Source organism: Sus scrofa, chromosome 17 (assembly GCF_054392235.1).
Source record: "Sus scrofa isolate SSC_HxYL_T2T_F1_AM1 chromosome 17, Sscrofa_HxYL_maternal_Yorkshire_Landrace_v2.0, whole genome shotgun sequence".
Classification (NCBI taxonomy): Eukaryota; Metazoa; Chordata; class Mammalia; order Artiodactyla; family Suidae; genus Sus; species Sus scrofa.
Genome location: NC_139399.1, coordinates 7,547,063 through 7,561,972, shown reverse-complemented (window position 1 = coordinate 7,561,972; position 14,910 = coordinate 7,547,063). Strand labels below are relative to the sequence as shown.

The window sequence follows — 14,910 nt, the reverse complement described above, 5'->3', positions numbered from 1 at the left end:
GCTTACCAGGATCAGCCCAGTACACGCGGGTCCCTGCATCTGAAAAGGTCAGGCCCACAGGGACCTGGGATTTCTGCCATAGCACCTTCCTCTTGCTGCCATCCATGGAGGCACATTCAATGCTGGATCCACGCTTACTGTCATCCAGGGAACCCAGGTCCACAAAGCACATGACTGCCGTCGGCGGGTGGAGCACAGTGGAGGTTGGGCGGTAAAGACGCTGGCTGAGCAAGACCGTGGTGTGCTGGCCTTTGGAGGAAGCAACATTGATGTGAGGATTCATACTATCAATCCAGTAGATGTTTCCACTCAACCAGTCCACGGCAAGGTCAATCACTGACCCCTCTGTGGATATGATTTTCCTCCAAGAAAGCTTCCCAGAGTCTCTGAGCCTCAGGAGCCAGATAACACCCTTATTCAACTCTGAAAGGTACAGAGCCCTCTCCTGGACGAGGTAGTCCATTGATGCAAGCTGGTTCACGCTGGTAAAGGGAAGAATCCTATGTTCTGGTAAAGTTGCTTGTCCTTGTGAAGCTTCTAGATTTTTCAGATAAATCTATAGGGAAAAAAATTAGGTGGGTAGCACCAGTTGAGTCTAGTCTAATCCTTCATCTTGATTTTGCATTCAGACTAAGAAACTTGAGTTCAGGTTTTCATATATTCTATCTTCTAAAAGCAGATGGGATTTCTCTCCCTTCCTGGAGCTTTGAGCACTTTAAATTCCTTGAATTCCTGTGCTCTGAAGATTTACTCCTCTGTGAAAGGCCTTTCCATTACTTCTTAAAATTTATTTTCATTGAGATAAAATTGATATATATATATATATGATATTGCATTAGTTAACAGTGTACAATGAATGGATTTACTACACTTATATTATTAAAGCCTCTCCCCTTTAAATGAGATTCCACTCTTAAGATCTTCTGGAAAATGAAGTCAATCCTCTAACCCCAAAATTTGTTTTGTCATTTTAAAATGCCAAAGTTGCCATGTACTCTGGATGGTAGAAGTTAGAGGTGACTTGCTTGTTAGTACCTTTTATCCTCCTATGATTTAAGAAAATTTCCCCTCACAAAATGTACTTACCCCTCAGGCTAGACGCCAGCCGAGTTGCCTGTATTTGGAATTACTCCACATCACCAGGTAGATGGTTGGACAACTCAGCCAGGTTAGATGCACTGTCAGATCCCTAACGTCACCGTGTTCTGAGGTGCTCAGCATTTCTTAAGTAACTTAAGTGGGAGTGGTCTTCCTTTTGTAGCTACTTTATTTTGGTCATAATAGCTTCCAGTGCACAGTGAATATTAAAATACAAGTTGTATTTATCATTTAAATGCTCCTTAGAATATGTAAATTCAAGAGAATTCGAATTACTCAAAGTCTGAAAAGACTGTGGCCCAAGCACCCAAATGGGATGGGGCAGAACAGTACCTGCATGATACCTGTGGGCAACACAAGGAACAGGAATGCAGACTCCTTGAGTGGAACACAGCTGACGCCATCGTCTGCAAGCAGGAGTCCAACTGGGCAACGACAGCTTCCTTTGGATCTCGGGCTCAGAAGGCACAAGTGAGAACATCCCGTGTCCAGACAAGGATTGGAAGACCTGGGCTGCAGCACTTCGTGTATTATCTGGAAGAAAACACCTAGATGTCACTATGCATGACCGAATCCTTAAAAATGGCAAATGACTAGATCTTGCCTTTTAATCATAGAGATGGATGTCAATATGGTTTGTCCTTGGGCGTATTTTGAAGTGTAAACTATAGACCTTAAGTCCGTATGGCTGTTCCAAACGCTTGATGAGGACAGCCCTGTTCTTGCCTGTGGTCTTTCTCATGCGCTGTACTGTTCGCGTCTTCATTTCAGACCAGAAGACTTCATCTTCAAACATAGTGATGGAAAAGGGGTTCTTGATTTGTGTGAGCTGCAACATCTAAAATGGTGATGGTGAGGTTCCCGGGATGAGTTTTACACAAGGCACATGATATTTCATGCAAGCCCAATACCAAAAGAACACTTACGCTTATCCCAGTACCATCTAGATTGGCAGAGCCAATACAGTGAAATTTGTCATCAGACCAGAATATCTTCCAGCTCAACTGGTCAAGAGCTATGCTAGTTGGCCAGCCAAGACCTTGACTGAGGAGTATTTTTCTGCTGCTACCATCCAGTCCAGCTTGTTCTATTTGAGGTTCTCCTCCAATTTCAGACCAGTACATTAACCTATGTGGATGAAAGTCAGCTTTAAGCATTACCTCATGGAAAATATCATTAGTTCATTCCTTAAATCACTGATTTACAGCCTAGTTCCTTCTCTCCCTCAAACTTAAATTGGGTCTATGCTTTAAGCATAATTTGTGAAGTAGTAAAAGAAGGTTTTCCTTGAGATTTTATGGTGATTGTGTATTCGTCATTTAGGGATAAAATATCTATAATGATAGCTGTACAAGAAGCCTAAGAAGTACATCAGTCCCTAGCCTGGAAAATATACAGGGAATTTGCCAATCCTTTTCTGGGATAGGAAGTAGGCTGGTTCCATGGGCAGACGTGTGCCTCAGACCTCATTCTTGACCACAAGTCATTAGATGCATCAGGAAACTCCTGGTTATTTTCTGAGTAAAATATTACCAGATTCCTGGTTGTAGGTATTGAAAAGGTGAGAAAAGCAGAGGGAAGGTATCTGATATGGGTCATCTTTGGATCCTGAGCTTTGCTTTTATTCTTATGTTTGATACATCCATGGCCATCCCAAAGAGGGCTTAGCTCAGACAAGTAGGAAATGCTATCTCTAAGTTCCTGGCCCTTTACAAAGGGAAAGGATTCTACAGAGAAGAACCCAGTCTCAACTCCAACACCTAATTATTCTACCCCCATCACCAACCCCAATAACATTATAGTAAATTAAACACAATTCCTAGTTTCATTCTCACTCCTCCTGATGTTTTAAAGCCATAAAAATTCTCCATTCAGAGGTATATTTTTGTATTGTTTTGCTTTTTAGGACCACAGGTGCAGGGTATGGAAGTTCCCAGGCTAGGGGTAGAATCGGAGCTACAGCTGTCGGCCTATGCCACAGCCACAGCAATGCCAGACCCAAGCCACATCTGCAACCTACACTGCACCTCATAGCAACACTGGTTCTTTAACCCACTGAATGGGGCCAGGGATGGAACCCGCATTCTCATGGGTACTAGTTGGGTTTGTTTCTGCTGAGCTACAATGGGAACTCCAGAGGTATATTTATTTATTTTAGCAAAAGGAAATGTAGGTGGGCCACCAAATAAGTATAGCTACATCTCACTTTTCTGAAATAAAAAACTTTTTCCAGGAGCTTTCAAAATTACCATGTGTGTGGTTGACTCAACATCATATCTAAAGTCAAGTCAGATAAGGTTTCTATCCACTCCTTCTGCATTGGGGGAACACAACCAATATAGAACTAAAGAGGAACAACAAATGTAAAGGACCTGACAGGGTGTTATGACACGTGGACTCACCCATTTAGGGGATCTAAAGCCAAAGACTGTGGTTGGTTCAGGTCATCACCCAGGACGATTGTGTATTCAGGTTTTCCTCTCCAAGTGGCAGTCAACTGAATTGCTAAAATCTGACCAGCTGTCCTGTCTGTCCAGTAGAGATTTCTCCCAATCCAGTCAACTGCTATGCAGTCTGACTTTATTCCTAAAGAGAGGAAACCATTCAACATGTGTACTTAGGTTAAGTTATAGTTTTTATTAGGTTTGAGCTCATGCATCAAATGCAGATGCCATGTTAATTTATTTTCCACTGGTCTGTTCATCTTCATCAGAGCAGTCCTCTTTCAAATGCTCCAAAGCAGAGTTCCTGCTGTAGTGCAACCAGATTGACAGTGTTTCTGAAGCTCTGGGATGCTGGTTTAATCCCAGCATGGCACAGTGGGTTAAAAGATCCAACACTGCAAATAAGTTGCAACTGTGGCTCAGATCTGATCCCTGGACAGGGAACTCCATATGCTGCAGGACAATGAAAAAATGAAGAAAAAAAAATGCTCCTAAGTACTACTTGTGGGGAAGACAACTATTACAAATAATGTTCAATGGCTGATAGCTTGACTGACTCCATGTCTTTTGAGATGGCATCTTCTCAAACCAGCTAGCAAGGCTTGATCCCTTTCCATTAAGGAGATATAAACCAATGTTTAGAAAGTTCATGGCCATTTACCTTATTTCTCATGTATATTTAGTAAGATGAGAGCCTACATAGGGGGACATACCTTTCACCACAGTCCCCTTCCTCTTCGTGTCCATGCTTATCCACTTAATACTTTCTGCACCGAGATCGGTCCAGAAGACTTTCTGATCCACCAAGTCATAGTCGATAGAGAAAATAATCAGGTTCTTGTCAGCAGTTACCAGAATATCTTCTTTCAAGCTCCTCAGTCCATAGAGGAGTAGCTTAAACTGAATCGCCACAAGCAGGACTGGTTCAGTACCTGTCGAGTAAGAACTGCTTTCAGCATGGCCGTAAGGGGTTTGAACAGTGAACCCAGCACTGCCTAAGGAATCAGAGGACAAGGTAGTTTTTGCCTTCTCACTGTCAGGAATGTGATACCAGCTAGCTGACATCTAAGTAGCTCTTCCCTTGATGCAATGATTAAGCTACCACCCATGGATTGAGGGTATGTAAATTAAAGGCATAATTATCTTAAACTGAAAACCAGTTTTATTTGACTAACTAAATATTTATGGGTAGGTGAGAAGGAAAGACGTGCTTGTTGAGCATTTAGATATTTATTCTTACTCCAGGTAAAGTGCCCCGTTTATGGTTTTGTTATAATAATGCCTTATTAGTACATACTTTCAGACTCAAATTCAGTCTGAAAGATGAGGTATAAGAAGGGAGCTTTGGGATTGTGCTAGTTTTGTTCTGAAGACAGACAGACAGAAAACAGACAGGGACACTTAAGACCCGCAGGGAAAGATCTGCATTGGTATTCCTGGATGTTCTAATACCTCAAAGCTCTCAAGCCACAGCTTAGGATATATTCCTGGCTCCAGTTTACCTGTTGCTTTACAGGTATGGCCATCAGGCTCCAGCAAGTAGCCAGGATGACAGGTGCAGCTGTAGGAGCCTTTGGTATTGATACAGGTCTGACTGCAAGGCTGGCTCCCCAACTTCTGGCATTCGTCCACATCCTCGCAGATTTGTCCACCATTTTTCAGCTCAAAGCCTTGTTCACAAGCACATGCCTGAAAAAGGTTGGAAAACATTTAGCTTTTCTGAAGACAAATACAACTTTGATTAAAAAAAAAAGGACCTCAACCTTGATATAAAAGGCACACGGCGATATACTAGATGTGAGCAACTCAAACTGTTCTTTGAACCAACTTCACCTTGAATACAGTTACTCTTCTCCATCTTATCCACCAGCACACCTCACACCCTAGAGTTCCCAAGCTAACAAAGGTCTCAGCACAGGACACCTAGGGCCCCAGCAGAATCTGTAAGTGAAGAGACCTGTGGACCTCATGAACCTGGTTTTCAACCAGTAGCAATGTTACTAGGACCAGATATCAGCACAGTTTTCTTCCACTTGCCCATCAGATCAAGTTCACCAAGTTCGGCCAACCAATAATGCCAAACCAGAACACAGGCAGTCCTCAGCTGACGAGCAAGTCTTTTCTACATACTCACAAGGAAAGGACTTCCACGTGGCTAGGTACTCAATTTTCTGAGCTGCAACATGACGGGGGTGGGGGTTGTTTGGCTCTTGGGACAATCCCCCCAAACCTGTTGCTTCATCTTAAATGTCACCCAGAGCTTACAGCTGCAGAGGGAATGACCTTGGGAGGACAGTTTCTGGAAGTGAAGTGGTAGGGTTCCTGAAGACACGAGACAAGAAAGGAGCTAGACGGAAAGGCTCAAGCACAGGGACATCAGTGGATGGGTCAGGACAGCTCTGCCATGTAAGATTCAGAGCATAAGGAGCTGTCAGGGTCAGCCTGGATGAGGACAGTGGCCCTTTCCCTAAACTGAGTCTCTAGCTAAGCTATGAAAGCACAGGAACCGAAGCAACTCACAGGTCCTCGTGGGGACGGGTAGCAGGTGTGGAAACACTGTCCCTGGCGGCATACCGCCGATGAGCACTGTCCACCTTCATCGGAGCCGTCAGCACAGTCCTCCTTCCCATCACACACCAGGCTGGGGGCCAGGCAGGCAGAGGAGTGGCACTGGAACTCGAAGCCTTGGCATGCCTCAGGGGGGCCTGGAGAGGATGCCTTTCTACCTTTAGAGTCGACCCCCACCAAACATCCCTCCCACGGTGAGGCTCCCATGTGTACAATCAAGACAACTCCACACTAGTAAAGGGAGCAGTGCCAGGTCTTGCGGCATGTGCTGACTGAGCAGGTGGCCCATGCCAAGCAGCAGCAGGCAACAGGAACCCCCTTGAAGCTGTCTGCCTTCTCCCTTGCACTTACATCCGGCCTCATCACTGCCATCCCTGCAGTCACGCTGCCCATCACAGCGCCAGGGCTCAGGCACACACTGGGCTCCGCTGGCACAGGGCCACTGCCTCCAGCCACAGTGAAGCTCCTCGGGGTCACAGTCCTGAGGAGAAAGAGTGACTGGGTTAATAACATCTGCACTCAGAGCCCAGGAAGGGTTTTCAGAGGAGGAGGAAACCTGGGTTATGAGACAGCTTTCAGTCCCTTCGGCAATGAAGCTGAACAGAGTCTGAGGACTCGGGTGACATGTTTTAAGAAACTTCTTCTGCAGCTGGAGTGTAGGGAAGGAGTTTTAGGTGATACTAATATGGGTGGGAAAGTGGGAAGAAATCTCTTATTTTGCAAACTAACCAGCCGGGAAGGCTTAATTTTATTTAAGAAGCATAAGCAAAAGAATCTGATTTAGGAACTCTTCTCTCGAATTCCTCCCACCATTTCTAACGCACACCTCACCAAATTAAAACCTACATCACATTTTGCACCTGACCTGACATGAATTCTCATCTGGTGTAGGAGGAAGGCAGGGGAACATCCATGCATCCTGAGATAGTCTTGGCCCCCTCAAGACGCTACCCATTTACTGATGAGGAAATAGAGCATCTGGGCGTAAGTGCTTCCTTAAGATCAAATGCAAGCAGTGGGTTCTAGCCTGGGTTACATCTCATACAATGTCGGAGCATCAGTACACATCACAATGACTGTCACATGGAGCTTTATCTTTTTGCTATTTTTTGGGGCCACTCCCGTGGCATATGGAGGTTCCCAGGCTAGGGGTCTAATCGGAGCTGTAGCCACCGGCCTACGCCAGAGCCACAGCAACTCGGGATCCGAGCCGCGTCTGCAACCTACACCACAGCTCACGGCAACGCTGGATCGCTAACCCACTGAGCAGGGGCAGGGATCGAACCCGCAACCTCATGGTTCTTAGTCGGATTCGTTAACCACTGTGCCACGACGGGAACTCCTGTCACATGGAGCTTTAAACCATCTCTCTAGTAGGACATTTAAGTCATGACCATCAAGACCTAATACTTGCAAACCTCCTACAATAAAGGTTGACAAGTTTGACTTTCAAGAGGAACTTTGGACACCCCCAAGCAGTTACATGTGCCTTCTGGCCAGTAATTAGGAGGCTTCTCTGTTCTTGTGTTTCTCCAAGTTTTCTGTAAAGAAGCAACTGCTACTGTCGCCATTAGCGGTCTCCTGTATTTCTCTGGGAGGAGCGAGGGCTACCTTCTCATCGCTTCCGTCTTTGCAGTCTAAGTCATGGTCACATATCCACTCTGCCAGCACACACTCTCTACTCCTTGGGCACAGCACCTCCCCTGACGGACACGGCAAGGGCCTGGCAGGACAGCCCTCTTCATCCGAGTAGTCCAGGCAGTCCCGGTTCCCATCACACCGCAGGGAAGAAGATACACATTGGCCGTTTTCACATTTGAATTCAGATGCACTGCATTTTTCATGAACTGAAAAACAAAGCGTTAGGTAGAACACAGCCAGATGCAGAAGCAATTTGATGGCAAATAAAATGGTTTGAAGACCACCCCCCCCCCCATCTTCTGCTGTCACCTTGGGAACTAAGCCCTGGCAGACGTTAGGGCAGAAAGTGGTTTAAGTAGAGTGTTAAAGGAGAAAAGTCCTACTGAGCTAGCCTAGAAAGTCCTCTTTGTCCTGGAAAATGAGGTTGATGGACAGGGAGGGGAAGACACATAGAAGGATGGTGGAACAGGCAGGGCAGTAAGATTCGCCTCTGGACCTTAATGTCATCCTTGACATTGACAGAGCTGGGAACCTCCATATGCTGTGGGTGCAACCCTATAAAGACAAAAAAAAAAAAAAATCTTTAAGGAGTTAAATTTCAGCCCAACAAGAAATAATACTTTATTTTGGTACACAGTCTAGTTTTCAACTAATGGAAATCTTATTATGGAAAGGAAACCATTGCAGCGTGATCTCCAAGGTCCCTCTAACTCAGAAACCTTCATCTTCAGTCTGTTAATTCTGTGGTAAATGCAGTCAATCCTCATTATTGGCGGACTCAGTATTTACACATTCACCTACTTGCTAAAGTGTATTTGTAATGCCCTAAATCAACCCTCTCATATTTATTTATGGTCATGTGAAGAGATACACAAAGAAGCAAAAATGTGAGCTGCCAATGCACAAGTTTCCAGGTGAGGCTGAACAAGGCAATGTTCTGCCTTTTTGTTTCCATTCTCAGACTATAAGAAAGTGTCCCTTCTGCAATTCATTTAGGATGGTGCTTTTCACATTTTTTTGTACTTTTTGGTGATCTTGCTAGCTAAAATGGTCCCAAGTGTGGTGCTGAAGTGCTGTCTGGTGCTCCTAAGACGTCTAAGGTCTAAGATGTGTCTTATAGAGAAGATACATGCATTAGATAAGCTTTGTTCAGCATGAGTTATAGTCCTGCTGGGTGGTAATGAGCCAACAATGTATGTTAAGTTGTCTTTAAACAGAAGCACAGCTAAAGTAAGGTTACATATTGATCAGCTGACAAAAAATGTTGTGACCATAGACTCAAAGAAACTTCATCCTGTATTTTCTCCAAAAGCCATGATTTACTATCCTCTAATTTAGTAAAAAAAAAAAAATGAAGAGACAACCCACAAAATGGGAGAAAATCTTTGCCAACAATGCAACAGACAAGGGCCTAATCTCCAAAATACACAAACAACTCATGAAACTCAACAACAAAAACACAAACAACCCAATTTAAAAAAATCAAACAAACAAAAAACAGAAACAGATTATAGATAAGAAGAGCAGACTTGGGGTTCCCAAGGGGGAAAGGGGAGGGAGTGGATAGAGGGGCATTTTGGGGGTTTTTTTGGATACAAACTGTTATATTTGGAAGGGACGGGCAATGGGATCCTTCTGTATAGCACATGGAAATGTGTATGACTGGGTCACTTTGTTATACAACAGAACTTGATGAAACATTGTAAATCAACTGTACTTTAATAATAAATAAACAAATAAATATCCTCTAATTTAGTCTTCATGGCAACTTTATAGAACATAACTACCACTACCATAACTGACTGTAGTGCAGCTGGAAATACTCCAAGGAACTTCCCTGGAACTTACTACATCCTTGTTCATCTTTTTTGTCAGAACAGTCAGGCTTGCCATCACACAGCCAGCTCTTGGGGACACAGCGGGAACTGTTGTCACAATGCAGAGAACAGTCTTCAACAGGCTTCCAGCAATCCAACTCGTCGGACCCGTCCAAGCACTGTGGAGTCCCATCACAGTGGTATTTCACCTCAATGCACTTGTTTCCATCCAGACACTGGAAGATCCCTTCAACCGAAATGGTCAAAAGCTAGCACCATATAAGGTCATCATACATTTTTTTTTTTTTTTTGTCTTTTGTCCTTTTTTTTAGGGCCACACCCAGGGCATACGGAGGTTCCCAGGCTAGGGGTCGAATTGGAGCTGTTGCTGCCAACCTATGCCAGAGCCACAGCAGCGCCATATCCAAGCCACCACAGCTCACGGCAACGCTGGATCCTTAACCCACTGAGGCCAGGGATCGAACCTGTAACCTTACAATTCCTAGTCGGATTCGTTTCTGCTGCGCCATGATGGGAACTCTGCAGATGGTTTCTAATTAGATTAACTTACCCTCATTCTGGAGTTTGATCGTATTTGAGTTCTATATCTTAGCTGATTCATAAGCAAGGTTTAATAAATGATCAGGTCAATTAAGGTAGCAAGCTGAATTAGGTTGTTTATAATAAGGCCTCATATTGGTTTGGTTATTTATTTTATTTATTTATTTTTTTTTGCTATTTCTTTGGGCCGCTCCCGCGGCATATGGAGGTTCCCAGGCCAGGGGTCGAATCGGAGCTGTAGCCACCAGCCTACGCCAGAGCCACAGCAATGCGGGATCTGAGCTGCGTCTGCAACCTACACCACAGCTCACGGCAACGCTGGATCGTTAACCCACTGAGCAAGGGCAGGTACCGAACCCGCAACCTCATGGTTCCTAGTCGGATTCGTTAACCACTGCGCCACGACGGGAACTCCTGGTTTGGTTATTTTAAAGACTTGTTAAAACACTCCTAAGTCAGTTATAAACAGTCCATTTAGGTCACTCTTTGGCTTCGAATATTTAAGCAATCTGAGGAAGCAAGGAAGCAATAACGGATTATACCTGGCAAAATACTGTCGTACTTTAATATGATAAAATGGACAATCACAGACTGTGACTAATCTATGAAAATTTACAGGGAAAGCTAGTGTGATGAAAATGATAAAACTCTGGAAATTCATAGCTTGCTGAAATCAGCATACCTGGGACAAGAGACCGAGAATAGGAGACAGCACACCTGGTTTGTTGCAGAAGTAGGAACAGTTCTCTTCATCCGAGCCGTCCTCACAGTCCCGCTTGCCATCACAGAGGTACTCCCGGGAAACGCACTCCTGCCCGTCCCGACAGGGGACAGAGGATCGGGTGCAGAGGAGCGGGGGGCGTGGAGGAGGAGGAGGAGGGACGAGTGTGGCTGCCTCTTCAGCCTCAGGATCTACAACAAACAGTTGTGTCAGCAGGTCAGAACATCCGGGTTCAGCAATGGACATGTGCTTCTACTGCCCCACTCCTCAAAACCATGTCCTGGCTGGGCAGCTATATTTTTCTACCTCATAGAAAGAAAGTGTAAGACCCTAAATCCATTGATTACTTGTGGTGTGTTGGCCCATCATCTCAAGGCTTTGAATTTGCATCAATTATTTTCTCCTTTTAACCCTATTAACTTTAACCTTAACTTTTTCACTAACTGATGCTATATGCTAGGCATGTGAAATAAAGTATGTTTCTAAAGACAGACACTTGCTCTGTCTGGTTCCTGCTATAGCATCTTGTGATCTAGGATGGGGCCAGTGTTACACTGAGATGTCTAAGTTAAACTACTAAAAATTATCAATTAACACTCTTCAGCAACTATCTCAGTAGCCTAAGAAATTTGTTAGTAGAATAATCAAGATTGGATTTTTTTTTTTTTTACCAAAAAGTTAACCTTCCATTGTCATACTTTACCAGCTAAGAAGTATGTTCCTATGCCTAATGCTTCTAAGCCCCGAAGATGAGGTTAAACCAACCAGTGAATCCAACAGTAAGGCAGGTTAGACAGGAGAAGGAAATGAGACCTCTACAGGCAAGAATGGACAAGGAGGAATGGTTCTGTTCTTGTTCCTACTCTTCCTCAGGACTTCCAGCTGCTTCTACAAGAAAGCCCCGTCAATCCTGTTGATAGAATATCTTCTTCTTCTGAAGACCAGGATCACATTTTTGGTGCCATGACAAAGGCTTATAGAAAGAGAAGAATTAAACTAGCCTTAAGCAGATTAACCCAAATGACCAAGGAGCAGCTTCAACAGAAGAGCTGGCTTTGCTGGTAACCATGACTCAAAGCAGCTTTACAAAGGGTCCCCTGCAAGATGCCACTGCTAGGAGAAAGTGGGTTTCTTGGCAAAAATCAGTTTGGAAAACTGGTTTGGAGCAAGTTAAATGGATTGCTTTACTGCCAGATGAAGAGCTTTAATACGCTAATGTGAAAAATGATTCCTGAAAGGGGCTATGGTGTGCACCTCCTTTGAGTATTATTACTTGAATTTGTATCATTTGACAACTTTGAGGAACATGTAATTTGGAATTACAGGAATTTGTATCATTTGACAACTTTGAGGAACATGTTAGATTCTTACTCCTCCAGGACAAGGACAAGTTGGGGTTCTGCTGAACTGTGGGTTAGGACAACTATCAATAACAACTGGAAGAGACTCAGGACTTTCTCCTCAAAAAACACCGAGAAGAGTCAGATAGTGTGGATCCTAAAGAATAACCCAGCATGGGAATATTCACCTGGAACCTCCAGGTTCTCTGCCAGGATGATCATTTTCTGTATGTGTGGCTCTTTCGACACCGAGAAGGGCTCCAGCACCCTCCTGTTCCACAACACAATAGCCGTTCTGTTCACAGTCACCAGGTAGGGCTCGTGGGCTGCGATGATCCCGTCGCTCTGGGTCTTGTTCAAAGTATATGTTCTATTTTTTAGGAGACTCAGACTTTGCAACCCTAAGGAAGAGTCATTTTCTTAGACGCTGATAGAGAACAAGTAACCTGTGACATCAGGGAGGCATGAAGATTCAATGATCCCATAGTAAAAAGAAGCACAGAGTCTTCTGATCAAGTTTCGTAGGCTTTACAGTTAAAGATAACCCAAGGAAGCTGTTTAAAGCTCAGGAGAGCGAGGTCTGCCATGTATACGTCAGATGTAACTTGACCACCTTCCACGTACTGTTCTACAATACCCAGATGTCAGCACACAGCTGCCAGGTCTCAAGGGTGGCTTCTGGGTGAAAAGACTGTCACAGTCAGCTACAAAGGTATAATTTGTACCTGCTGTCAAGTTACAACTGGAACACCTGTACTTCGTTTGCAATGAAAGTTTGGTTCTACCTAACAGCAGCAGAAACAAACAGCTTTTGGTAGTGCTCAAAATTAAGTACGTTTTTGCTAAAGTTTTCTTTCTTTTTAATCATAAATCTAGACTTATAGAAAACAGAGTTGGAGGTCGGTGGCTTGTGCCTAGAATTAGTATTTAACTATGAAAATCAGTTTATGTCTAACTAGTTCTAAGAATGAAATCATGATATTCAAAAAACATTCTTCAAGTTCCCATTGTGGCTCAGCAGAAACAAACCCGACTAGTATCCATCAGGATGTGGCTTTGATCCTTGGCCTTGCTCAGTGGGTTGAGTATGCCAGGAGCTGTGGTATAGGTGTCAGATGCAGCTCAGATTCTGAGATGCTGTGGCAGTGTCATAGGCTGGCAGCTGCAGCTCTGATTTGACCTCTAGCCTGGGAACTTCCATATGCCACAGGAGTGGCCCTAAAAAGCAAAAACCAACCAGCAACAAACAAAACCAAGATTCTCATCCATCCCCTCAAGCTTCTTCCGACCTCACTGGTTGTGACGTGCTTACCCAACCCTTTGGTGGTCCAGAGGATGCTAGATGATCCCAGGTCCAAGGTCATGTGGGTCTCTGCCGTCCAGGTGCCTCTCCACACTTCCTGTCTTCTTTTGCCATCCAGGGTCATACTCTGCAAGTGTTCCCCACTTTCCACCCAGTAGAGCAGCCTCTTTGGCCAATCGAGAAGGAGATGCAGTATGATGCTGTCTGTTCTGTACAGGGTCTGAGTATCTGGGCTAGTGATTCTGGTCTTCTGAATAGCACTTCTGTCACAGGGCAGCCAGTACAAGTGCCCAGTCGGAATGTCAACATTTGCTGAGCAGACTATGTGGAGGACAAGGAAAGGGCATTCAAACACATTCACATGCTGTCTTAACCTCTGGGTCAAAGACAAAAGGGAGACAACTGGGGGAATGCAAAGATCACTCTCCATAAGCCTACATGTCTTGTTTGCACAAGACTGGCCCACTGGGTTCCGTTTCTCTTGCCCTTGTTGGGCTCCGCTATCTTCAGAAAACATAGGCTCTCCTCACTGGGTTCCGTTTCTCTTGCCCTTGTTGGGCTCCGCTATCTTCAGAAAACATAGGCTCTCCTCTGGAGTTAGATTTTACCTTGGGCCTACCAGGTTCAAGATGGACAGCCCAGTGTGCCTGGTCACAGAACGTTCTTTGAGCAATTCTACACGGGTTCTTAAAAGCATGCACCCTTTCCTAAAACAGAATTTTTGAAGCGCTCCTATTTTTGATTCAGAATTTCATCTGTATTTTCCAGCCTCAATTTTCAACATGAGGACAAGATTAACACACCCAAGGGAAAACAGCACAGATGTCAGTACACTTTGATGTAAAGATAAGACAAAAGCTGTAGGCCCGAGAATTGTAAGGAGGCCACGAGATCTGCAAATGGGCCTTGACAGCCGAAGTTGAGTTGATTACTACCTAGAAAAGGCCTGCCTGGCTTTGTCATGCTTTTCAACCCCTTTTCTATACCACAGTACTCATGACACTAGATGTGTGGGGCTTTTTTCCCCATACCAAGAAAAATTCTGCATCACAAGCTGGGTGCCCTATGTAAAGAAAAAAAAAAATGTTGCCTGCCATTCCAGTTCTATAAGAATCAAACCATCAACCACTATAGTCACCCACCAACAATGCATCTGAACAAAATTCAGGATGGAGAAAAAATAGGAAGCTTTCTATGCTTTGGAGATTGGCCCCTGGACCGTTAAGATACATTATTTAAGAAAAAAAAATTCAAATGAGTCCAGATCCTTATATCTTCCCATACTTTGAAAAACACTAAAATCATTAACATGAGACGTCTGAGATGTCTGTTCTTTGTGATGAGCAGTAACCTTTTGATGCTAATGACATGTTTTTCCTAGCAAAAAAAAAAAAAAAAAAAATCATATATATCCCAG

General features: G+C 44.2%; 1 protein-coding gene across 19 annotated transcripts in view; it reads right to left on the bottom strand.

Annotated features, from left to right (window-relative positions):
• Window positions 1–14,910, bottom strand: part of LOC100524773 (low-density lipoprotein receptor-related protein 2-like) — a 40,554-nt gene that overhangs the window by 6,865 nt on the left and 18,779 nt on the right. For 12 of the 19 annotated variants that reach the window (XM_085002807.1, XM_085002802.1, XM_021077781.2 and 9 more), the window contains 14 exon segments: window positions 13,503–13,814; window positions 12,379–12,591; window positions 10,847–11,041; window positions 9,600–9,815; window positions 7,722–7,957; window positions 6,462–6,591; window positions 6,063–6,247; window positions 5,045–5,231; window positions 4,256–4,474; window positions 3,501–3,684; window positions 2,025–2,226; window positions 1,772–1,936; window positions 1,432–1,632; window positions 7–556 (listed from right to left, as the gene is read on the bottom strand). In XM_085002807.1, the coding sequence (XP_084858933.1) occupies window positions 7–556; window positions 1,432–1,632; window positions 1,772–1,936; window positions 2,025–2,226; window positions 3,501–3,684; window positions 4,256–4,474; window positions 5,045–5,231; window positions 6,063–6,247; window positions 6,462–6,591; window positions 7,722–7,957; window positions 9,600–9,815; window positions 10,847–11,041; window positions 12,379–12,591; window positions 13,503–13,814 (3,195 nt within the window). 19 annotated transcript variants of the gene reach the window in all.